The sequence below is a fragment of the Aythya fuligula genome, chromosome 10 (assembly GCF_009819795.1).
Source record: "Aythya fuligula isolate bAytFul2 chromosome 10, bAytFul2.pri, whole genome shotgun sequence".
In the NCBI taxonomy this organism is placed as follows: domain Eukaryota; kingdom Metazoa; phylum Chordata; class Aves; order Anseriformes; family Anatidae; genus Aythya; species Aythya fuligula.
The window spans coordinates 6,964,130-6,990,649 of NC_045568.1; the positions used below are offsets into that span (position 1 = coordinate 6,964,130).

General features: G+C 46.7%; 1 protein-coding gene across 1 annotated transcript; it reads right to left on the bottom strand.

The window, feature by feature from the left end:
- Positions 1–1,277: 1,277 nt before the first annotated feature.
- RHOA (ras homolog family member A) lies at positions 1,278–26,500 on the bottom strand. Its single transcript, XM_032193940.1, has 5 exons — positions 26,407–26,500; positions 9,439–9,596; positions 6,576–6,696; positions 3,527–3,657; positions 1,278–2,529 (listed from the first exon to the last, which is right to left on the bottom strand). Exons 2-5 carry the CDS (start codon positions 9,592–9,594, stop codon positions 2,356–2,358), a joined length of 582 nt encoding a protein of 193 aa, XP_032049831.1. The 5' UTR covers positions 9,595–9,596; positions 26,407–26,500; the 3' UTR covers positions 1,278–2,355.
- Between the last annotated feature and the right edge of the window lie 20 nt (positions 26,501–26,520).

A 26,520-nucleotide genomic window follows, 5' to 3' on the forward strand; every position in this document is an offset into this window, starting at 1 on the left:
TTCACACCCTGCAGCCGCGAGCACGTTTCTGCTCCAATGCCAGTGGGCCAGGGAACAAGGAAAGGAGCGAGAAGTTCAGGCCGTGACTGACCAACACATCTGACCTTGGAGAAAGGCAGACAAGGCCTGGAAACCGAAGAGCAGCTGGCAGACAAGACAGAAGCGAGACGAGGGGACAGTTCTGGAGGCGGGAGCTTAGATTAAGATCAGGATAACAAGTTAATCACTTCTGGGTGGAAGCGCATCAGCAGATGCATAACTCATGAGCTGAAGGGCACGCAGATCTTACTCAAAACCCCTGTGGCTAAAGAGCTGCTTCGTAACTGTGACCATTGTGTGCTGCGACCCAACGACTCTGTGAGATTGGAAAAAAAACACATTTTTGTTCTGTTTTTAAAGTCAAGAAAAACAAATAAACAATTACAACAACAATAAAAAAAATAAAAAGAAACACCCCCAAAAAAGGAACTGCATAGGAATGAGTAAGCTTAGCAGCAGCGAATGAAATCCCCGCAGGCGGCCCAGCAGCTGGGGACTTCCTGCTCTGTTCAGCTGCTCCAGGAAGGGGCACCCGGGAGGAAGAGGGGAAGGGTGGGGCGGGTGCCACCGCTGGGGTGTCCGTGCCTGCAGAGGGATGGGGGCTGCAGACACAGGGCACTCCCAAGGCCTCGGGTTATGTCCACTTTTTTTGCTGCAGGAAAACGAATCAGGAATTGTCCAAAATAGTGTTATCAGGGCTTCCCCCCCCGCCTTCCCCCAGCAGTCCCCGTAGAGGCACCGCTGGCAGAAGGGGCCGGTTACACAGCACACGCCTGCCACAGCACAGCACTTGGGCTCTGACAATGAGATCAGCACTCAGCATACCATCGCCTGCCTCTACAGCAACACTTGCCTTTGTGTCCCTTGTTCCTACACGCCCCTCTCTCCCCCCCCGCTAGCCTATTCCTGTGCTCAAGACCAAATTCAGCTCAACTGCTGTACACTTTCACCTGGCTTGAACAGCTCAAGAAGCTTCCAGGGAGTATTTGTCTAGAGACTCCCGGGGAAGCTTTGCCACGCACCAAAGGGGCCAGGCAGGGTGAGGGATTGCACCTCTGGTCTCTGCTGTGCTTGGAACCACTGAAGGCAGCACACAGGCATCACTTACCAAGAAAAAAAATATCAAAGCACTTGCAGCTGCTCAGTGAATCCTATCACAGCCGCATCAAAAATGGTATTTCTGGTTCAAGTTGTCAGACACTGGGCCAAAAACACAGTGAGGAATACAGACACCAGGATACAGGGAGCTTAGAAAACTGCCTTTATTCTATTAGTTGTTGGAAAAATGAAAATACAGAAAGAGTTTAGTTGGCTGCAGAACAGCAAGAAGTTCACAGGTTAGGAGTCTGATCACTACATGGTAACCAAACTTACACAAAAAGTTTCATTTTTTTAGTTTTGAAACTGGGTCCAGCAATGAACTTAAGGCAACTGAACAGTTCAGAAGCTTTGAGTGTGAGCAGGCTGTCTTTTCTCTATGGCATGTCACGGAAAAAACTCCTCCTGGGTATGCAGACCACTCAAATGGGTCAGACTCTTACAAATGAACAGGGGAAGAGGATCAGCTGCTTTCCATCTTACTTTATTTTTTCAAATACAGTTTCTTAAAAAACCCAGAACACCTTAATGCAGAGGTTACAAGTAACAGTATTAGGAAATCCAATTATACAAAAAATACTACATCTAAGCTGGGGTAAATAGATTTATTTTTGGTAACATACATTTAAACTGGCACTAATTACACAGTAACTAAAAGGTAACTAACATGAAACCACAGAACCCTCACTTGTCCTTAGCTGAATGGGACTTGGTCATTTCAGAGTGATCACATTTTTAAACTAATGTTTTAAATCACTGAGCCATGAAAATCAGATCTTCCTAAATGTGATAGCACTGAAGCTACACTTGATTCCACATACAGCCATGTAATTGTTGTACTCAATTAGAATAGGACGTTAGTTATAAAGTAGTTACAGACCAATCCTCTGTGTTGACAGCTTTTTCTCTTTCTAGAGAGAAGACAGAAGATAGAGAATTGTCTTCAGTTAGCGCCTGACATATCCTGTGAGTGCAGAAAAGGTTGGTTAGAGGAATGTTGAGGTTAACCTTGGGTGCACAGATGAATTTGATGCAGATTGTTATAAAAATCATGGTTGGCTTCTAAATACTGGTAGCAAGATGACTCGATTTTTAAATCTCTTAAGTAAATTATAGATAATGAAAAAGGCCAGTAATCATACACTAAGATTAATAAACAGCACTTCAAAATTACTCAAGTGCAGGGTGCTGCTTTGGCCATCTTCCTCTGGCCACACTTTATAAGAGAAGGCACCCAGACTTTTTCTTGCCACGCCGGGCTTGCAAAGCAGCTCTAGTGGCCATTTCAAAAACCTCCCTCACACCGTCTTTGGTCTTTGCCGAACACTCCATATACCCAAATGCACCAATGCGGTTTGCCATATCTCTTCCTTCTTCAGGTTTGACAGGCTCCTGCAACAACACAGAAGCAATCGGTGAAAAGTCCAAAGCCACACCAAACGTCCCCGATCTCTTCTTTCCCACACAGCTTCCCAACAAGCATAAAGATATTTCTAGATTAAATACAGACAATTAGTTGGTCAATTAATAGCTAGTCACCCCTCTGAGACTGATACTTTAAAAATAATAAAGGCAGATTTAAAATACTATTTGCTTGTACTCTCAAGATGCTGCATAGAATTCTCAGCCTGGATTACAGACTGCGTGCACACTAGCACATCACACCAGTGCTTGAGGACGTGATGGATTTTCTAATGCCTCTGAGTTTAAAAGAGCACAAGTCTGCTCATTTAAAACTAAACATTTAAGCATCTTTTTGCCATAATTGTAACAAAAGCCTATGAACAAACCCTAAAATTGATGCCTCAGTCTGTCTAAAAAGAAGTATGTTGCAACAGGAGCAAAAATTCCAGGGCTGAGCAGAGTACTTGCAGGCCTACACCCAACCTGGAAGCTTCAGACACTATCTGAAAATAAAACCAAGTGATACGCTCAGGAGTGAGCTACAGCACCTGTGAGTAATTCCTTCAAAACAGGTACCAATTAAACTGTTTCCTTATACAACCTGATCATACAAAATAAAGATTAACTGAAGCACGCGTGCATTTGATGTAGTGACTCTCTGCATCAAGTCACTTCTACCTCACAAATCCAGCTCCCCAGCATGGAGCAGCTGCCTGTTAGTAACCCAACAGCTCCTAAGAAGGCAGTTTTCATTGCTTGGAATGAAAAAAGAATTATTATTTATTTTTTTATTTTTTTTAAATCACCAATGTGAAAAACAAGCACTCAGTTCAAGGTAATGAATACTTTCTGGTCCCTGTCACGAGTAAGTGTTCATTATGCAGCCCATAGGAAGCTGGCAGCAAGCTGCAGATGCCCATTTACTGTTCAGGGTACAAATGACACACACTTCATTTATGGTTAAGACACTCAGAAAGGAACCTGCCTGCTTCATTTTGGCCAGCTCTCGTCTTGTGTGCTCGTCATTCCTCAGGTCCTTCTTGTTTCCTACCAAGATGATAGGCACGTTGGGGCAGAAATGCTTCACCTCTGGGGTCCACTTTTCTGGGATGTTTTCTGAAAAAAATGAATACAAGAGTGACTGTAACTAAAACCCAGTTCTGGGGCTAGTTTTCCTTTAAAACTTCCATCTGTTGATTGATTTTAACATACTAAAACACAGCGATACAGTTTTCTATTCTTAATGTAGGGTGCAAATAGACTTGTTCTAGTATCACCAGAAAGCCAAGCCTGTCTATGGTCATTTTAAGGCTGAAGGATACCTAACATTTTGGTTTCTCTGTCTCTCAGTAACTACTTGACAAGGGTTAGCAAAGAACATAATGCAGAATTCTGAAGTTAGGAGTTATGGAATATTGTGCTTCAAGAGAAACATTTTATTTTATCTCCAGAAGCTAAAGACGGGCACAACCCCGAAGCATAATTTTTTACAGCAATTCTTCCTTTCAAAAAGCGAGATCAAACCATCACTCCAAACTCTCCCATTCACTGTACCAGAAACATCACTCTACAGACTAATTATAGATGCACAGACACAAAGACTGTGTGCAGGTCATTTGTAGATTTACCATTTCCCTTTATCTGCAGCAAATGAATTTGTGCTCATGTGCAAGCAACTTTTGTCTCCTACAATTTCAAGACTTTTATTTTAACAGACCTGCAAATGGAAGACTGGAGGGTGATCTGCAAAGGAAAATTTTGACAAATTCTATAATATCAGGAAGCGTTGAGCAGTCCAAAACATCAGGCTTTGCTTTCAGAAGCTCTCAGACACCTGAGATTCAGCAGTGGATATATACCTGCAGGTTACACAACCCCTTTTTAACTTCATGAAATTCCACTCAGCTTTTTAAGACACTAAACTATTACGGCATCATTTTCTTGCCCAAAAGAACAACTTAGACAAGCATTTTGAAGCTAGTTTTTGCACTTCAGCCAAAACAGCAAGCAGTTGTGCGCCTGGAGTGCTCACCTCTAGGTGTTCCACAACTGAAGCGCTGCCTGGCAGTTCACTGCTCCCAGAGCACAGGCACTCTGCTACTGGTGAGCAGGGAGGACAGGAAAGGAAGAGTAGCTGAGATCAGACTTGGCTCAGTGAAACCACTCGGTGGAGCTCAGCAAGCCAGCCTGTTTTCAGGGCAGGCAGGCAGCTCTCCAGCTGCCGTGGGTAGCACATGCAGTGGGAGTGAACACAGACCAAACCCGGGCCTGAACAGCCACGCCAAGCACAACCACAGCTCCATTGTCAACCCAGCCTCGAATTGTTTTTAGAGAGAGACCAAGACCATGAAAGATGTCTTTAAACACAAAATCAGGTGGAAGCGATGAAGAGAGCATTCGGGACTTTCCAGATGTCAAGCTGGCACTGATTTTCCTAAAAAGGCAGTCTTTCACACCTACCTGTTCAGTGGCTGCTACCTTTCAGAGGCAAGGCAAGAAATCCGACTGAACAGCCATCAGGCATTACCCCAGTCAGCCTGTAATGCCACTGGGACATCTTAAGAAGTATTTTGTTTGCTTATGTACTCAAGCCTTCTGTAAATTGTGGCAGGAACAGTATTTTTCAGCCATAATACACTGAGGATGTTCAGGACTAATCCTTCCATTAACTGCACTGTTTCATGCCTCCTTTCTGTCTCATTCTTGCTTCTTCCCAAGACAACTCTGGGAGGAAGGGTTTATCCATAAGATAGATCAGGAGTGTAGGAAAGATGCACCTCTAAGGACAGCTTGCAGTGATCAGGATTGCCCTGCGAGTAGAAAACTCTGAAGGATTCAATGATTTAATACATTTGGGAGATAATCTGTATGCCATTTATGAGCACTGTTTGAAATAATTTGCCACCTTTCATTAACACACAAAGCAGACAGGTTTCTCAGTTTTACTGGTTTGAAACTGCCTCCTCACCCAATGGATGGGCATAATTTTGACTAGTGACAAACAAGTGAAAGTCAGTCACTTTCAGGTTTGAAAGCACATCTGGTCAGTCTTTCTCTGAAGATCAATGTTACCATTATCTGCATCCTAGCAAGATACCTCACAAACAGACACCAACGAACAAATCCCACTGGTGAGTGAATTTTTACAGAAATTCACTTAAGTGCTACCACAAAGCACGTGGTTAGGAGACTACACTGGATGGAGTAATTACCATTTTAATGGGACAGAAATCAAAGTTCCAGAGTGTTTTTTTTTTTTTTTTTAACCTTAGAAATAGGAGCATCTCTACTTCCTTCTCCTTACCCTCTTCAAAAATATCTTTTTAAGCTCAAACACAGAGATTCCCATGTGTCAGTTTTATAAACCAATCAGTGAGCATTTCAGTCTTAGACTCCACACAGAAGTGCCCACCTAATAAACAAACAGAGGTCCGAAATGTGTTTCTGGAGCTCAGAAATCTTATATCAAGCAGCTCGTTTCTCCATCACAAGCAGATGCCAGCCACGGGAAAGCAGACTAGAGTGTAAACCTTCAGCCTCTGTGACCATTTCCACCAGTGAGGCAGCCACTCCCTTAAGTGCCAACCCCTCTCCAGGATGATTCTAGCCCACGTTTCTTCCTCACCAAGCCAAGAAAGAGAATCTAGTATATTTGGAACCTGATAATTTGCAGCATTTGAAACCAATCTCTCTTTTTAATATAGATGAAAAAAAAAAGACGGGGAAGGAATGAAAACACAAGCTTCCTCATTTATGTACAACGTTACTCCATCTTCCTGGATATAGTGTGATCTCGAGTGTTTAAGAACCTGCAATTTTCAAGGAGAAATATGAAAAAAATAATCAAAATGCCACTCGGTGTTGTTGAAGAATACAGGTTCCTTTAAGACCTTAATTTCTGAAAACCAGTATGAATTTCAAAGTTAGTGATGTTCTCAATCAATACAGCATGTGAAAATACATTTTACGGAATGATTTCCCAGGGCAACACAGCGACAGAGCAGCAGTTCTCATTCAATTATTGAGATACTTACCTAAACTATCAGGACTATCAATTGAAAAACACATAAGTATAACATCGGTATCTGGATAAGAAAGTGGTCTAAGTCGATCGTAGTCTTCTTGTCCTGCTGTATCCCACAAAGCCAACTCAACCTGCAGAAGACAGACGAAGGCAGTTAGCCAGTTCGTCAGGGGAGGTTTGATTCATAACCTAGTAATCCAAGCAAAGTGGATAAAGTATTTCAGTCAACACCAGTCAAAAGGAGGGGAACATAAGACAAAATGCTTTGACAAGAGAACTATGAAACACTTTCCATTCTGTAGCTCCAAAAATCAACTTATTGTAGCCTTTTTTTACATTTTTTTTTTTTTTTAAATATTCATGCCAACTGTCAGTTCTCTGAACAAACGTAAAAGCTACCAACAGAACACCAAGCCAGAGGAATTAAAGGGAATCAGCTGCAAAGGGCTGAGAATCTGCTTGAGAAGCATTCCAGAAATAGCAGTTTTCAATGAGAGAGGACTAAGCATACGTTATTTAGGATTATTCATGTTTTCAATTGGTTTACAGCTGGAACCTGTAGTGATTAAGAAATGTCAAGGTAATACTTATTTGTGCATAAATTCATTAAAACTCCATCACAGCAGAAATTTAAACATATAATTTGCTTCAAAATAAAAGTGATTTCTATGTAATGTTTCTCGTTACTAAGAACTGAAGTTGGCTAACGTTCTCAATAATTATACTTGTGGCAGAACTAGAGGAGAACACCCCAACGAGATTGTTTAAGGTTTAGAAGATAGAGCCAACATTTAAACAAGGACATTTACTCTTGCTTGAGATTCTCTGATCTGTCTGTAACAGAGTGGGTTCATTCTTGTTTAAGCTCTTATGTTAGAAAAACTCCAGAAAAAAGTCCACAGCAGCTCAGACAAAGGCAGATGCACAGAACTGGAACTCAAATGGGAATGAATGGGCAATGCAAATGTCTGGTTGTATTTTGAAGATACAAAGCCTTATTTGCATACTTATACGAAAATTTCTGACTGAAATATCAAAGAATTACTCCTTAGAGTAATCTCCACATTCACATCTGCCAATCTGAATTTTGTCTCTGTACGAAGTATGAACATTTGCTACGTCTGCTGCGGGTTCCCTCACACAACAATTGTATCAGCCCCTTTGCACCGTTCAAAGAAACATCCTGCAGCACCACTACGAGTCTTCACGTGACTTGTGAATGTTTCTGGTGGTGCTTTTCTAAGACAACAGCAGGCAAGCTACTCTCCAACAGGGCAGTCCTAAGCAGTACTCTCTTACAAACTTCTGTAATCAAGTTTTCAAAGTGATAAAATATGTCATCTAGTTATGAAAAATTCAGCTGACATTTCCACAACAGAAAATGCACTGCTGAAGCAGCTCATGCAATTTTTATCTAGGTACTGGCTGCATGGAGCCGACAGGGCATGGCTCTCTGTTCAAACCATTTAGAGATGCAGAGATTCAGGCAGAAGGGAATGAGGCAATTTAACTAGGTGATAAGAGATAGAAACGGATATCATACATATTTTAAACAATAGTCCTCAGAGTCCAAGAAACTGTAGAAATTGTAATTCTGCAGGAAAACATGTTCTTATGTTAGCTTAAAAGGATTTTTTTTTTCTAACCTGTTCATATCATGAGAGAGAAAAGCTCTTTTCAGACTTGGATAGCATAAACTGTAATGACACAATTAATCAGACAGTGACAGTAGGAAATCAATTTTAAAATAAAGCACAAAATTGGCTCAAAAAGTTTTTGCTCAAATCAGAATCGAAAATGAGCACATGAATCTGTCAGTGCATCTGAACTAGAACTGACTGAAAGATTTTCTGACTGTGCCTGAACCTACAGCAAAAAAAACACGTAAGGGTGAGACGAGGAAGCTCAGCAGCACCAGCACCACGACCTGCCACATGCTCGACATGAGGACCCATGGCATGGAGGTGAGCTGCACGGTAACAAAACAAGAGTAATGCCATGCCTGCCTAAGTGGTTTGAAAATAGTTGGGCTTTCAAGGTACAAAGTTTCTGCTTCACACGCTTCCAGAGTACCCTTGAAAGTGACAGTTTTACACATCACACACTCCCCTTGTGTGAGGCAAACGCAAAGACAAGCTATTTGGCTTTCAGACGGCTGATTCTTGGATCAGGGATTTGGCACGTTTGTTTGCTTGGCAAACAGAAGGACTCAGAGGTCACATAGATTAAAAAACAATTTTCAAAATATTTAAAATGAGATGTGATAACATTTCATTTACAAAAGAACAAGCTGAAAATGAAGCTCAGTGAGCTGCATGCTCAGTACGCCTGGCTGCTAAGAACTGCATTCCTTCAGACAAGTAGAACAGATGATGAAGATGTACAACTACAGAAAGGAAATCCCTTTGAAGCGTGCCAGTCAGCTGTTCCAAAGAGGCTTCTGCGTGTTGCCAGGAGCAGGAATGAAGAACACCTTACTCCAAGGACTTGTTTTTGTCATCATGATACCAGGTCCCAATCAAAACAGGGACTCTGCTACCAATTCCAAAGGCCCAGTGTCCTCAGCATGTAGGCACATCTTTGGAACATCCACTCCCATATACTGCAACATTTTCCTTGGTAGAACTGTCTGGTTTTTAGAGTCTCAAATTGTAAAAGGTTAGAAATATGTCTTTAAACAGACATTGGATATGTGCAGGTTCTAGGCAGGTCAGTATTTTTTTTCCACAGCAACATGCTAAGTATTTAAAAATAAATTTACATCTTGAGTACTAAGCATGAATACTGACCACTTATTAAAGAAGTGTGGCGATCTCCACGCTGTTCTGAATAAATGCAAGTTCGTTTTGATTATTACAAGAGAGCACACGTACCTGTTTTCCATCCACTTCGATATCTGCTACATAATTTTCAAAGACGGTGGGAACATACACTTCAGGGAACTGGTCTTTGCTAAATACAATCAGCAGACAGGTCTTTCCACAGGCACCATCACCCACTATAACCAGCTTTTTTCGAATGGCTGCCATGGCTGAAAAACAAGACAACAACTTATTAATTCTTCCATTGCAGCTTTTAACTGAGATGCTAATAACTAACAATCGTTACGTTTCTAATCAATAAGAGCTTTTAAATTGCATTTATCTGCCCAGTAGAGAGGAACACATCTGGAATCATATGAGTTCAAATTCCTGTCCTTTTAAGAAAAATATTCTCCAGGATGTGTCAACACACCGGTAAGCCACTCGGCTTAAAAGCAGTAGAAGGGAGGGAGATCCGTATGTTTCAGCATTTCTCTGCCTATTCTGTCATTTTAAGATGGGAACCTCCACTGAAAGTGAGCGAGCGAGCAATACTGCCCACGAACACATTCTGAAAAGTGTCTTCTGGATGATCCAGTGAGAGACGCTTCAGCTCAAGGGCAGTAACATTTTCTCATCGGGCTGAGCTGTCCTAACCGTAAAGTGCCAGCAGCTTTCTGTGAGTCACTTGGACTGGGGAGCTCTCTGCTGCCACGTCAGAGCACTCGCGGGAGGACCTCAAGGTAACCAGCTTGTTCCTCAAATTACAACCACGGCGCTGCAAAGCCTTTTGGAAATGCACAGCTCAGTCCTCAACCCGCTGTGCTGGGCATCGCCGTTACTGGGTCGCTGGAGCCTGCCACCAGCAAGGGCTGTGGTGGCTAACGGGGGACACAGGGGAGACATGGGGGGGACGTGCCAGCAGCTCCTCGCAGCTCTCGGCAGCAGGACCATTCCATGCTGGGGTTGGTGACAACGAAGGCAGTGCGACCAGCGAGCTGACAAAGTTTGTAAATGATCCAACACTGCTCCGGGCATTTCACCATAAAGACGCTTCTAACGATGCACACAAAGAATTGTCCCAACTTTGAGTACAAAACAAGGGGCTCTGAGCTGCCTGTGACGTTGCATAGGCAAGATCTTGGGTCAAGTATCAAGTTCTGGGAAACATCACTCTGGTAGCACTAACAAGAACTACATGACATTTAGTTGGGGCTGCCCCATCACTGGCAGTGCCCGAGGCCAGGCTGGAAGGGGCTTTGGGTAGCCCGGGCTGGCAGGAGGGGTCCCTGCCCGTGGCAGGGGGCTGGAATTAGATGGTCCTTAAAGGTCCCTTCCAACCCAAACTATTCTATTGCTCGGTGAAATGGCAGGAACTGCCAGGAAAGAAACAGAGCAACGTTGGTCTTCAGTCCTGAAAACTAGAAAAGGTTCAAACAAAAGCTAGAGTCGAGGTGAGACTGAAAATGATGGCACTGGATTTGGTGACCATCACCTACAAAGTCACAGGTGGCCCAAGCAGCACGGAGAGGATTCACTGTTCAGCCCCACTTCCCATAAATGCAGGAGGACACAAAAACGGTAAAAAAAGGGTTCAAGCCCCCTGGAAGGCAGCAGCTGAGTCACCAGAGGAACTCCAGCAAGATGCTGTGGACTTAAGAAATTTACGCAGATCTAAAGGAGACCAGGCAGATACATGTATGTGGGAGAAACGTCCCGTACAGGTTACCGAACGCAGAGACCACACCTGGCTTAGACAATCCCCACAGTAGAAAGTATTTTGATGCTGAGAGAGTACTTCATAGCACTATACACCTACTTGCTCTTTTTTTTTTCTTTCTGTCTGCACACCCTCCAACAGTTTCACGTCCTTTTTGTGCTGTGGTGCCCAGAACTGCACACAGTACTCGAGGTGAGGCCGCACCAGTGCAGAGCAGAGCGGGACAATCACCTCCCTTGAACTACTAGCGATGCCGTGCTTGGTGCACCCCAGGACACGGTTGGCCCTCCTGGCTGCCAGGGCACACTGCTGGCTCACATTCAGCTTGCTGTCAGCCACAACCCCCAGATCCCTCTCTGCGGGGCTGCTCTCCAGCATCTCCTCGCCCAGTCTGTACATACAGCCAGGGTTGCCCCATCCCAGGTGCAGGACCTGGCACTTGCCTTTCTTAAACTTCACGTGGTTGGTGATCGCCCAGATCTCCAATCCGTCCAGATCTCTCAGCAAGGCCTTTCCACCCTCAAACCGTTTATAATAACATTGCAGAGGACTGGCCCTAAAACAGAGCCTTGAGGGACCCCACTAGTGACCATCCGCCCGCCAGATGTGGCCCCATTTACCACAACCCTTTGAGCCCTGCCCAGCAGCCAATTGCTCGCCCATCGCGTGGTGTTTTTGTTTAGCTGTGTGCTGGACATCTTGTCCAGTAGGATCCTATGGGAAACCGTGTCAAAAGCTTTGCTGAAGCTTCATGACAACAGAGCAAACAGCAAAGCCATCGTAAAATCGACCACCACCACAGAGGGAGCACCCTTGTGAGTTAACTTCTGTCACAACAATCCCAGTACGAAGCTCTGAGGGCACTCAGTGCTGCTGGTGAGGGAGAAGGGCTTGAGGAAGCACAGGAGAGAAGAGCACAGCCAAAATGTTTTCTCCTTTCCACCTCTTCTCTTGCCTTAAGAAATTAAGGCAGTGAAAAGGCAGAACCAACCACCTAAAAGCCACCTTTAGTACCACGTGGCTAAGAAGCAGTGGTTGTTACAGAGATTTCTGCCATCAAGCAGCAAGGACTCGAGGACTTCTAAAGCACAGCTTCATCAGCCACAACTGCTCAAGTAATCCTAATTTATCTCTAAAATGAGCTTAATTCACCTTGTGAATACAGATGTACACACATTTACCTTAGAGGCTTAGGGTTATCTTTCACATCTGTGGAAGGTTTAAAATGATCCACACTTCAAAAAAATATATATCTTTCAGTGGTTTTAAGTGGTTTTGAATACTTTCTAGCATTGGTAGCATTTGATTTTACTGAACTGGAGATCATCTGTTCTCTCTACCAAGTCACAGCTGACTACTTAGAAGTCCTATCTGCTGTCAGCTGTGCAATATGCCCTTCAAAACTGGAAGGCTGAGCCCTACAAACCCTCTGAAACAATCTGCTCCACCACATTCACTACGAGAAAACTTCCCTAATGCCTATCCTCAGCCTGCGCTCTGTAATATAAGCCCATTACTGTTTATCCTACTTGACATGGGCACGGCCTTTGTGAGGGGAGAGAGGGAGCTGGGTCTCTAGCTTGGAGAAGAGGAGACTGAGGGGTGACCTTACGAACGTTTATAGATCTGTAAAGGTGTCAGGAGGATGGAGCCAGGCTCTGCTCGGTGACACCCAATGATAGGACAAGGGGATTACTTTGGTGGTCTTCCATCAGCACTGCTAGGCACTAAGTCACCCTGCAGTCACAGCTCAATAGTCTAATGTCATGCTTTTATTTATCCTTCCTGATTAATGGCTTATTCCATCTCCAAGTTCTAGTCCCAGCTGAATTGCAGACTTTCTCAGGCGCAAGTGTCATCATCACGACCCCCAGAAAAGCATCTGGGTCACTGGAGAAACCATAATGAAGCCAAAGTTGGCGGGTGGCAGGACAGGATAACCTGCTCCTCTTCAGTGATTTCTGCTTCTCCCTTCTGTACTCGTGGCTGGGGTCCTGCCCCCTTCTCACTGGCATTACCTGCACTAGCACCTAGGGCCTGACCTTCTTGGCTTGTGGACAGCCTTCTTTTCCTGTGGGGTATCACATGAGCACTTAACTTCCTCTGAATAATTACATCACTCCAGATTTTTTTCTAAATGTTCCTTGTCATTTGAATCTCACTTTGTATTTTGGCCTTCTGTTTTTTTTCTTCACATACATATGCCTAAGAGCCTACAAGAAAACTGCAATCAGTAAAAAACAAAAACAAAACACACAATACAAAACCAAAGCAAACAAAAGCCACTTTGAAATTTGCAGCTTCTTAGAAGTATCTTTTGACTGCCAGCAGCATACCTCACACTCACTGAGCAGTCTCACTCATTTAATCCATTGGATATTTGGGTAATTACAACCCCCTCATCACCAGCTTCCTCAGAAGGAGCCCCAAGCACCTTATTGTATCTTGGTGGCCTACTGTGTCCTCATCTTTGTTACTTTAGCTTCACCTTGCAGAGCCTTACAGCAGAAGAATTTCCTCAGCGTAACGTCCTGGGAACAAAAGCGTTGTATAAAATTAAATCAAGGGATGTAAAGATCCCCATTTATATCCTTGCCTCCAAAGCCCTCGGAGTTGTCCCTGGTTTGCTCAGTCTGCTCCTGGCATTATCTCTAGCGTTTCTGCCCACGCACAGCCTGAGGTGAGTTTGTGTACAGACCTCAACACATTTTCAGAACCAACCCAGGAACGCTGGGTCGCTACACATGCCCCAGGATGTCACATCTGATCGCCCAACAGCCACCAGCAGCTGCCTCGGAAGGAAGTCACCAAACATCACAAGCACTTGTTTCTGCCCAGCATTACAGCTTTGCGGTACTTGAAGTTTCTGCTCTACTGGGGGGGTTGAACTGCTGCTGCCAGAGCTCTTCACTTCAGAACTACCTCATTTTTATTCAACATACGGATGCTCAAAGGTGGAAGGAACACTGGTGTTGAGCCTGCACCAATTTTCTTCTGATGAGAGATTCATCACCTTGTCTGTATTACTGAAAGTCTCTGTGTGTCTGACAGTTGTTCTAGGGATGCTGCACGTCCAGAAAAAAACATTTTTGCTACCCAATGTTAGTAGATAGCTGGCCGTGACAACAGTATACCACAGCTCATGGAAAATTAAGGCAGCTATTTTCTACTTCATCACTCCTTTATTTGTATTAGCATATTCACAACAATAACTCCTTAATTTGGAAGAATAGCTTCTTTGAGTTTATTATTTTAAGTTAAAATAAATACATTACTATTCAGTGGGTAGCTAGAAGGGACTGACAACTCTGGCAAACACTCAGAACATCCTTAGAGTATAACTGAGAAAAAACCTGATTGCTTATAGTGCAGCTACACCTCAGTGGTACGTACCACAAGGACAACGCTAACAGCCTTCACTGCAGCTGGGTCTTTCTGCTCCACTTTGACATCCTCTAGTTTTTGTAGTCAAGTATTCTGAAGCCTGAGAACACACCAGTTTGAACCAGCAGTATGGTTTGACAGAAATCACCAGGTATTTTTCTAGCCTAACATGCTTTAAGATGTACTCAAGTTATGTACAAGTTAATTTGTGCTGCAGCACAGCCCGTGACCAGCACACACTTACACACAGAGGTACAAAGCTGTGTCTGAAGTTCAGAAGAGGACGCCACACATAGAGCAAGCCCAAGCCACCAGAATCTCACTATAACTGAGCACAAGTATTACACGTTCATCCTTTTACAGAATGCATAGAGCAGGGAGAAAGCAGTAAATCCAGAAAGCTGCAGGAGCGACATCGCTGGAGGTGCTCACAGGGCAATCAGTGAGAAATATCCAACCCCAAGTAGTGCAACACAACAGCGGAAATCATCATCTAGGGGCATACATGCCATCTGCTGTAGCAAGTCACCAGAGCTGCCATTTTTCCACCTGGTAAATGAAGCAGTCCTCCCAGCCCTGCGTTTAGAGGGTTCTTAAAACCAGCTGGTCCGCTAGCCTCAGAGTGGAAACTCTCACAAGAGGACACGAGTGACTCATTTGCATGGAAGAGATGCAACGCTGACATTTCCTCCAACCCAAGCCAGTGCCTTCCCCAGGTATTACGAGAGCTTCAGACGGTTTGCTCAATGCCCCTAACATCACAGGAGGTTACAACACAAGGAGCTGCTGTTTGGTGAGAGCTGCCACACTAATGCCCTTGTTGCATGAGGCTATTTCTAAGCGCAGCCCCGCTCGGGGAGAGGCGCGCGGCATAAAGCCCCGCTTGTTAGCGGGACCCAGGGAGCGCTCCAGAAGGGTGAGAAACGGGGAAAGGCAATTTTCCCCAGGTTTTAAACGTGCTCCCCCCCAAAGCATTATTGCTTACTGCAGTGGAATTTGCCTTTTTCTCCAGCATGCAAGTTATTTCTCCAAGGGACATGGCTTCCAGAGCCACCTCTCCTGCAGACCCCAAGGGCACAGAGGCTGTGTGAGGGCCGTGCTGCTGCCACTCTGCAGATGGACAAGCTGGTACCAAACACGCCAGGTTTGCCTCTCTAGCTCCGGCTCTCAACCTCGCAGAAAGTAACAGGGTGCAAGAAACAGCCCTTCACTACTGTGTAGGTGTCCCCACTGGACAATTCCAATGATCGATCAACTGCTGCCAACTCTATATTGCCCACGTGTGATACAGGTGTGCAGCTTTGTCAAGAAGCTGCTCTGCTACTGCTTACGTTACCAAGAGCCCAGCAGAAGCAGCTCAACAGCATCTCTCACTATGTTTCTGATGCCAGGAGGGCAAACACCCTTTAAATCCTTTTATACCTAATCTTGCTGCAGCCCTCAAAACCAAGGTGTTGGAAAGTGTGGGCCTTAAAATCTTGTAACCAGCTTTTTTGCTGCACTTAAGTTTTTTTTTTTAAGTGCTTTTGCAAGTTCACTACCAAGAAAATTACAGGCCCAAACTCTTCCCACTGCCTTCATTCAGTCAGCACTGACCTGGGCCAGGAGGAACAGGCCCAAGGCTGAGGGACTGGGGTCTGACCCTACACAGGCTTCCCCACCCCGCGCAGCCAAGCCCTGCCCTCTGCCTCTCCCAGGGGAGGACTGCCTCTGGGCCAGAGGCGTGGATTTACCTTTACAATACGCTCACTTCTGCTCAAATACCAGGGGAGGGAGGAAGGAGTTTCTGCAAGGACTCCGGAGAGGAAGAGGACGTGGATGAGCAAGCTTTTCCCACAGTTTTCTTCTGGCCATTTAGCAATGTCTGGCACCGAAACCGAGGACGATCTGAGTCTCAGAGCAGCCACGAACAGAAAGGAGGTCAGGCCAAAAGCAAAGAGGTCTGCAGTAGGGCAGCTGTACACAGACAGTTAAAGATGAGAACACTGAGCATCTGGCTGGGGGAAACGGTATGAAAAGCATGGTCAGAGAACGAGGAGGAAGAAGGGAAAAAGGCCAGGATGAGGATGGCAACCAGATTCACCCTCCTGTAGCAGAAGCAAGGATCCACAAATCCCTGTCCTTTAAACTGCCAGCAGAAGGCAAGCATCTCACCTCCCTCCTCCTTCCAAGTGCCAGTGCAAGACACCAGCGACTACATGTTTTGCAGTGTTCTTCCCCGCTAGGTTTTTCATCAATGAAAGCACTTATAAACACGTGTTAGAAACACGGTGGAGGTTACTACTGAAATGCTGCTGGTGCTGACTTAAATCAGGTCCTCTGGGCAGACACAAGGCCGTGTACTCCCTGTGCCATGTTTTCCCGTAACCCAGCCAGGACGGGCCATGCGTTTAACTGGCGACAGCCGCGAAGCAAAGGAAACAGTGACCTCAATTCACCTCTTCCAGAAGTTGCAAAATGGGTAGCAAATGGCCTTAGGACTGCATTAAGAGTACGGGAAAAAAAAAAAAAAAAAAAAAAAAAAAAAAAAAAAAAAAAAAAAAGGTTCAATCACAGAGAGGACATAGATCCAACCCCTGCTTCTGTTGCAGGCTTCTAGGAGATCCCAAAGAACTACGTACACCAAAACGTGCTGCCAGCGACCACTTATTTCCTGCCTTTATATCCAAAGGCATTCAGAACAGAACTCATCTCTACTACACTGAAAGCAAAAATCAGAAAACTCTATGCTTAAATCCATGACACTCGTTTGATACCACATATAACTTGAAAGGAAGGCTTGCTGGGGTACCAGCAGCTCTGCAGTTCCGTGACACTGGAATACAATCACTGAATCCATGAATGCAGCTGCTGCTGTAGTGACAGGCAGCACAGCTTCTGTCATTGAAGTGTGCTTAATTCTGTGCTAATTTGCCCGTGAACATCGATATTCATAAAATAAACCACACTATTTCCTGTATTACTGACAAGGCTTTTGGGAAACAACCATATTCTTTAGAGCACCCAGAACAAAGTGCTTTGTTTGACAGCACTGCAAAAGACACCTATTGCTAACTACTGTGCTACATGGGAACAGTTGGAAAGAAAATTTATCAACTGGTGGTGTTCTTCTTAGGGTTTTTCTGAGGGTTACATTTCAAATTTAACACTCAAAAAAGTCCCAAAGCTGGCTTAGCACAAGGCAGGCTACTGACACCGCACGTTACACATAATCCATGGTGGAAGAGAAATTTTCTCTCGTATGAATGAAGTACAACTGAAAGAGTGAGACAGGCCAGCGTGGCACCCAACAGGGTGAAAATACTGGGCACGGGCCCTTGGACAGGCTGTGCAGAGCGCTCGGCTTTCTGCTAGCAGCTTATTCAGGCTGGGTATGAACCACGCTCAAGCCTGGTAAGTTTTACTAGTTTGGGAGAAGTGCTTTGCAAACACAGCTAGATACTTCCACAGCCAGCTTTACCCTGCGAGCCATACGGCCGTGCTACGAGCCCAGCTAGGAAACCTCAGCAGCTCCCAGCTAACTGCACAGCACCAGCTTGCGCCTCCTCGCACCACGGCACCAGAACTGGGAGCAGGGTCAGCTCAGCTGCAGGAGGTCTTAAATGTACTGGTTTCGTGCCAGCCCCAGGGAACCCTTAATGACCAGTGTGCTTTATGCAGAGTAATGAAGAGCTTTCCAGAAGTTCAGAACTAGAATTTGATAGGCACGGGCACACAACATTGAGCACCGGGCAAATTGTTTATGCTGCCTTTATGGCAGCCGTGACGGGACAGGAGGTGACTCGCCCAGCACCAAGCTGCCCGTACAAAGTTTTTGTGGAAATCCAGACCGGCAGCCACTACTAGATCAGGGTTGTGTACCACACGGCCACGGTACGCCTAACCTGAGGTATCACGTGAAGTCTCAAAGCTGGATTCATCAGATCAAATGGCAGTCTTTGCCCTTTCTTTCCTCTTTGGTATAAATCTTGTGTGACAACATGCAGCTCATCTGACTCCTAGATGAGAAAATTGCTTTTGATTCTGGTAAGTTTTCTTGATTTCTGGCCGCCACAGGAAAGAGCAAAACATTTTTTTTTGCTTTGCTCTCCTTCCCTGAGCAGCCCACCCACCTGCTGGTGCTTTACAGGAGCAAAGCCTCAGCACCATCACACACACACACCCTTCACTAAGATGCCCCAGCCACGAGCTGTGTGCCCCTCTGTGCTCCAGCACTGTATCCTGCAAGCAGTTCCAGCACCAGCCCACAGCAAAACCCACATTTCCCACACCTGGGGCTCGCGGGCCACCCTTTACTACAGGGTTTTGCGCACGGAATTGAGCACATTAGCTTGGGCCTCATCTGCCCAGCGAGGACAATAGATTAGCAGTGGATGTCTACAGAAAAGCAGAGGGGGAGAAGGAACAAGAAGCTTCCTCACACAGGCTCCCCAGACTCCAGACGTTTTCAGCTCAGGAGCTTCCTGGGCCAGACGCAGTTCCCGTGGGCTCGGTAACCTCCAACTGATTTCTCTTCCATCAGCTCGTCCAGACTGCCTTTGAACCTGTGTAAACTTTCAGTGCTCACAACATCCTGTCGGAGGGAGTTCCCGCAGCTTAATTACACATTGTGTGTAAAGCCACTTCCTTCCAAGTCAAAGCTGTCCCCTATCAGTTTCTTTCACTGTCCCCTAGCTCCTAAGCAGGAGGAGAGCCAACAGCTTAACCTAACCCACCCCTTCTGCAGCTCATGCAGCAGGCCCTCCAGAACAGAGCCTCGCAGCAGAGGTAATTTTAACCCCCCCATGCCTTGGCCAGCAGCAACCAACCTTGCAAGGAGCGCCACGAGAAATCCAGCCCACGAGCTCACTAGACACAGCTTCACTTCATTTGAAAGCTGCCACATTTCACATGAAGCACATTGATTTTGTAGCCGTTTCGTTTCTTCCTGAAAGTGATGCGCAATTACTGTCAAGTGCTAACCAGAAGGCTGAGATGGACACTTAAGAACCAAGCCGAAGCAATTAACACTAATTGTTTCTTTTGCCCCCAGCCTAGGCTGAGTGACATTGCCTTAATTCTTTCCTGAACGCTTTGTTACTTATTCCATCATTGTACCTGGGATTGATGTCTTAGTCTGATGGGATTATAATCATTAAGGCTGTCCTACTTCTCATTATTATTACATACTAGCATTCTCCCAAGCTCCTTCCACTGCTGCAGCACTTAAAGAGTTTTCTGGAAAAAAACATCTAAGTAAATCACACTGTTCTCAGGCCAAAGCTTCAGATTTGAGGTGTATACAAAACAGAGGCAGAGCTCACCAACTCCAGCCAGTTTCAGTGTGCAGTGATGTTCAAACTTTTTTATTTACAGAGATTACAAAGACACCTGGCTACAGGGAATTTCCCTGGGTATTGATCGGTGAAGGCCAGGACAAAGAAAAGCACCTCTCGCACCGCTGAACAGCAGCGGCACCCGTACAGCTCAATGTTCCTAAATGACCTGAAAAAGCAGGAAAAAGAGTAAGACAACATTTACTGACAACGCCAAGATGCTCAGGTAATAAAGACAAGGGCTTACAGTGATGAATTGCAGGACCTTAAAAGACTCTGCCTGAGCAATAAAATGCTGGATGGAACTGGAACACTGCAAAACCCGTTCCTACTTCCTATAGGATTTGTGGGACTCTGAGCTGATGACTGTTATTCTGGGTACATAGGTAATTCCTTTAAAATACAAGCCCAACACTCTGAAGAGTTAAAAATTAAAAATAACTAAAAAGCCAGTATCCAGAAATAGGAAAGAGTGAACAAAGCAGCAATCACCAAGCCAACATGTGAACCCAGGAGGGCACCTCCTGCCCGTGTGCAGGTCTGATGGGCCCCACACCACGGCTGCCCAGAACCGGGAGCGCTTTGGAGCACGGCAGCACCGGCAGTTACAGCACTGAACAGCTTCCACGTGAACAAAGGAGCCAGAACTGCACAAGGGACAATCTGGAAGAGGCTCGCAATGAGGAAGAGAACGACTCGCAGGTGTTTCTCGGAGATAAGTGAGGGTGAGGACAGCCAGGGCCCAGGTCTTCAGTCTCCAGGAGGTGCAGGAGGGAGCGCCGGGTGAGCCAGCTTCAAAGCGAAGGACAGCAGACACCCAGCAGTACTTTGCTATTTCTAACACACTTTTGAGATCTGTAACTTTTCAGATCCGTAATTTCTTAGTCACAGGTTTCTCCTTGAGCTCCAACTTCCCCCCAGCCAGGCATTTTCCGGGTCTTTGAGCTTGTTTTTTGTTTCTTACTTTCGGTTTCCACACTTCTCCTGTCCCAGCAGTATGGCTGTCCTGCATTGCTTTTTACATGCAAACAAAACAAGATGCTTCCATTTCCTTTCCAAGCCAGGATATTTATTTCTCTTTCAGCACGTGACTGGGGAAAAACATCACAAAAGGAATTTCCCTAAACATATTTTTTAGCCTGCTTAAGCCAAAAATGTTAAAAGATACAAGTGCAATACCTGCAAGCAGAACTCTCCCCTGGCCCTGCACACCCTGTTTTCCAAGCACCAAACTCAGCGAGGTCCTTCTGGACCTGTTTGCTCTGCTCTTGACTGCCTGCAAAGCTCTCCTCTTTTTTTCTGTAGGGTTATGGGATTGACACCACTTCAGAACCCAGGGAAGAAAGCTAACTCCATCATTTTGCCTCTGCCACAACGAGTCGATGACACGACACCCTTCCTCCCACAGCCGAGGCAGGAGATAAAGCAGAGACTGCTGGGGCAGAAAGCAAACTTTTCCTTCAGGATCTGTGCCTCCATCGCTGTCCTTCCAACTCTCGTCTAATATTCTTGTTACTTTGCCCCCACTGACTCGTTCTTCGTTATCTGCAGGCACGACGACTTACGAGAGCACTTCTCTTATGCAATAGCAAGTCCCAAGATTACTTTGCACAAAATGAGATTAGGGATTAATATTGAGGTAATTATAGCAGGCCCGTGGATTTCCAGTCATGTGTGCGATCTGCAAAACGCTTTGCATTTGTGCCAGCTTTTTTTCTTGGTGTCCCCCCTGTCTGGATACCTCCCTTGTGTCCAGCACGGAGCAGGATGGCCTGAAAGCAGCCCAGCAGGTCCTGCTCGGGTCAGATCGCTGCCTTCAGGCACCTGCCACTGCCCTGCACCATGGCAGAAGCACAAACATGCAAGGAAGCCACCTCCTTGCACTCACAGAGGATGCTCTCACCTGTCTTCTTCCTCTTCCTCTGCTCCTACCATGAGATGACTGCTGAGACTGCAGTGGTTCAGGCCAAACGCCCTCCTCCTCCTGCCAGCACCCACCTGCCTCTGAGATGACCGAGGGAGGAGAAGAACAAACAAATGCACTGACACCTCCCTGAGGTTATTTTCCCAGTTTCCAGCTTGGGTATTCTTAGTCAGCTTGTTAATCTTTGTGCTCGGCAGCCCATTTGATAGCGTTTTCTTCTGTGATTTCATCTGTTGGATTTTGAAGTCACATAAATCATCGCCACACAGAGCGCTTTGTAGTTCTGTGGTCTCTGTGCAGCCTGCAAGAGGCACCGTGGGTTTTGATCTAGACCAGAACGCACTCAGGCACATCTTTGCCAAGCTGAGGAGTTCAAATCTCCTTAAGCATCCCCTGTATGGAATCCATGCATTATCCCTGATCATCCTCGTCAGCCTCTTCTTTGCTTTTCCTGTTGTACCGAATCCCCAAGTCCATTTTCCTCCGCAGTAATCAGGGTATCTGTGGGCTGTGACCTGAGAGCCGTGGTGCTTTCCTGCTTTCTTCTTTACTCCTCTCCCCAGGGCTCCTCACATGCACTCATCTGATCACTGCTGAATATTCAACCTGCCGCATTTCCAAAGAATTATGATAACCTCTTCCTCCTAAATGGGAATAATTAACTCTCCCCCCATGAAATCACGATTTTTTTTCCTGGCTTTGCATGTGTCTGGAATGAATTTCATTTGACGTTTTACTACCTTTACTTCGGCATCAGGACTACACGCAGTTCTTCCGAGTCAGCTTTCGTCTTTCCTCCACTTACTACCCAACACCCGCCTCACCTTCAGATCTCACCAGGCTGTTTGAGAGCACGCTGACCAAAACAGGCATAACTCCATAGTCCCCTGTTCTTCTCTTGCCCCACGCTTCCCTTCTCTGTGCTTGCAAAGTCCTTCCAAAACTTTGGGAGGCTTAAGCAGCACCACTTCCTTTGCAAAGGCAGCACTGATTTTATCCACTTTTAAGTTGTTAGCCCAACTCTTTACTTTTTTTTTTTTTTAATTTTAAAAATAGGCCTTGAACTCTATGATATCCTGCTGAACTATTTTTAAGAACTGATACCATGTAGGACATCTCCTATTTCTTTGGCTTCAAGGTATGAAGTGAGAAGTCAGACAGCGTAATTACCAACACAGACGTTTCATCCCCAAGTTCCTTCGGAACCCCTTGGGCAAGCACCATCTGCTCTTGGCCTTTTGTAACTACACTTAGCATTTTCCTGAAATACTCTTTGCTGACTGATCTTCCAGTGAGTCCTTCTCCCCATAAAGAGAATTTCTGGCAGAGGAACCTCTTTGGACTCCTCCACAGTAAACAGGACTGCACATAAATCATGTAACTTTCTTCTGATGGCTTCATCGTCAAATATTTCTTTCACTTCATCATCATCTACTGACCCTCTAGACTCCAGCAACCGTATTACGTGCTTGGAAAACAATTTATCATTTAATTTTGGTAGCAGTTTGATGGTACTGGAAGTTTCCTGTATTTCTCATTTGACTTGAACGTGACAGTTCATGTTCTTATTTACCTTCTGGGTCAACTTCAGAACTTGAACTTTCTGAGGGCCATATTCTTTTTTTGAACAGTTTCTTTCTCCCAAACTGCATTCTCATCTGTTGACATTCCACACTGTAATTTAAAATCTTCCCAGCAACATTTTCAATTTCAAGTGCAGAAGCCTAGTTCTGCTGTGGTTTACATGGAAGCCAGCCTTTCCAACAGCTTTTGGACTGAAGTTCAAAAAATGAACCGATTCCCTTTGTCAGTACCAAGCTGTTGAGATCCTACCCCACGCCAGCCTTCTCATCACACACAACTTGAGCAGTGCAGATTGAAGGTGAAGAACAAAGAGCCTTCACGTGTAAAATTTAAGAAAAATGAAACGTTAGCAAAGAATGCAAACAGAGATAACTGGTACTTGGGAGAGCTGCTGGCTCTTCCAAACCACTGACACACACAAAGGCAACCTTCCTTAAAAGCTGAGGAGGAATCCCTCTGGCTGCACAGACCCACGCGAGGACCTGCTCCACACCGTGACAGTTCCACCAGCCAGTACACGGTCAGGTAAGAGACTTCTGGCCACAAAGCACTGCTAGTTTACTGAGCAAGGAGGCTGAATTTGCGGTTTCTGATTAAAAACAACAAAAAAAATCAATCAAAAACCAGCCAGTGGAGTTTGAGGGAAGACAGGCCTCACATTTGTTGTCGGTGCACAGCCCAATTTTATTAGAGGCATCAGGTACACCGGTGACACCATCCACTCCTTCATGAAGGCTGGTCAGAGGATGAGAGCAAACCCTGCTCCGACTGGTTTAATTAGGAGATCTGCTTAGGAAGGACTGGCTACTAGTAGTGTGCATGCAAGAGTGGACAGCAAACACCTTAATCAAAAGTTGCTTTATGGATATTTTAGTTATTTCACTCTCTCAAATACCCTTTTCAAGTGAAAACGTGGCTAGGAAAAGGAGAGAAGAGAGGATGGACGGATCAGGGCTCCTCTACCAACTCCACTCACGCTTTTGGCATCTTTCACCCACAGCTCAGAATGAGGTGAGAACAGAGATCAAGGTCAGAAGGTACCTGGACACCTGGCAGTGGTGTACACAGCAAAGCAACAGTAACTTAATCAGCGACTGGAAGCAGTTCTGGGATACTCGGGCTTCTTGAGACAATCACAGAGGGAATACACAGCTGACTGTGTTCGGCTACCTGGCGCTCTGCACCGTGCTCAGCGCTGCAGGAGGGCAGCCACGCCACCACCCGAGGATTTCCATTCCGCATTAAGGCGTGTGCATTTGCATAGCCACATCCCTGGAACCTAAGTCAAGCTGTCATTATGTGCGTTTACTTTGCACAGCAATGCTCTCTGGTACGAGTTTTTACCAATATTACCTCTGTAGCAGCACAGACTCACCGCACGGAACAACTTAGCATTAGAAGGGCACGCTGACTAGCCTTTCCTGACACGGGAACTTCCTCGAGCTCACCGGTTTAACTTTTCCTCCACATTAGTTAAACTTGAAGGCAAGTCCTGAGAGAACAGAGCGACATACAGCAGTTTAAGTGGACACATAACAACACACAAACCAGTCCAGGCATTAGCGTAAAATGTAAGGTGTTAGGTCTGAGGGGAGACTTGGGAAGAACCTCGACAACATCACAGCAGCAGGGACTGAAATACTGCGGATACTACACAGAGACAGGACCAGGGAGGTACGACGGCCTGGTGAGTGTGGTGGTCGAGGCAGGAGCTCAGAGAGCTGAGCAGACCACGCAAGCTGTGCAAAGAAGAGCCAACGGCACTTGGGGCAATGTAAATATGTTGAAAAGTAAAAAAAAAAACAAGAGGATCAAGATAAGATGTAAGTAAAAAGCAGTGAAAACAAGAGCTACCACGAAAAAGTGAGGGAAGATGCTGCTAATTCCTAAACCCCCCCACACACAAATCAAACTGTTTCTACTCGGAATTTGCTTATCTGAAGAGCCATCTCCAGCCCTACATCCTGGTGGCAATTAAGCTCGTTTTAGGATGTTTTTGCTGTCGATTCCTGGCTCGGGGCAGCGCCTGCCTGTGGCGCTCGGGCCCTGTGGCACCCAGCCAGGGCGCGCGCCTGGCGAGCCGCGAGGGCTCCGCGGCCGCCGGTTACGTCTGCGGGACTTGTTCCCTAAGAAAAAATAATAGCAATAATAATAATAATAAAAAACCACCTTTCTAGCACCACACGACGCCAGCCACCTGGCCGAACCCGGTCAGGGCGAGGGTTTACAGCGGGCGTGCCTCACAGGCAGCTCGGGGCAGGGCTCCCACTCTTAGAAAAAAAAAAAAAAAAACAAAAAAAACTCCCCCAGCGGAACAACAACAACAACAAAAAAAGACGAGCAGGGCCCGGCGCGGATCGTTATTCAGCACCCCCCGCTCGCTCCTCGGCCTGAACCCGTCCCCTCTGGGGGCGGCCGGGGCCCGGCTCCGCGCTGAGGCGAGGCCCCCGCGGCCCGGCCGTTGCCGAGCGGCCGCCGCCCGCGCTCCCCTCCCCCCCCCCCCTCCCTCCCCTCACCGCCCCCCCCCCCCCCCCCGGCTCCTCCCGCGCTCGGTGACGTCACCGCCGGCGGCTGCCGCTCCGCCGCCCCACGCCCCGCTCGCGGCGCGCCCCGGCCCCGCGGCTCCCCCGTTCCCCCCCCCAAAAACCGGCAACGTCCCCGCGGAAGGAGCCCCCCGCTCTCCTCCATAAAGGGCGGCCGAGCCCCGTGGGCTGCCCTCCGGGGGAAGCTGCTCCCGGCGCCGCTCCCTCCCTCCCCCCCCCCCCTTCCAGCCCTGCCTTCCTCTCCTCTCCTCTCCCCTCCCCCGCCGCCCGGAACGGCCCCGTTACCGACCCCGGGAACTTGGCGGCGCTCCCCCGGGAAACGCGGCCGGGACGGGGCGGAGGAGGAGAAAGAGGGAGGAGAAAAGGTGGGGGGGGGGGGGGTGTGGGCCGGTTCCCCCCCCCCCACCCGCCACCAGCCTCGCGGAGCTCCCGGCCGGGCCCCACCCGGGAGGCGAATGGAAGAACCAACGGGGAGAAAACCCACCGGGAAAACCCACCGGGAGCGGCCCCCCAGCCCTCCCTCCATCCCTCCCCGCCCCCCCCGCGCGGCCCCGAGCCCCGTGCCGGTACCTGCGGCCTTCCCCTGGGTCCGGGCTCCCGCCGCTTCCTGCTCCACAGGCCCTGAGCTCAGAGCGGCGGCGAACGGAAACGGGCGGGGCGGGGGCGTGCGCGCTCCCCGGCCCG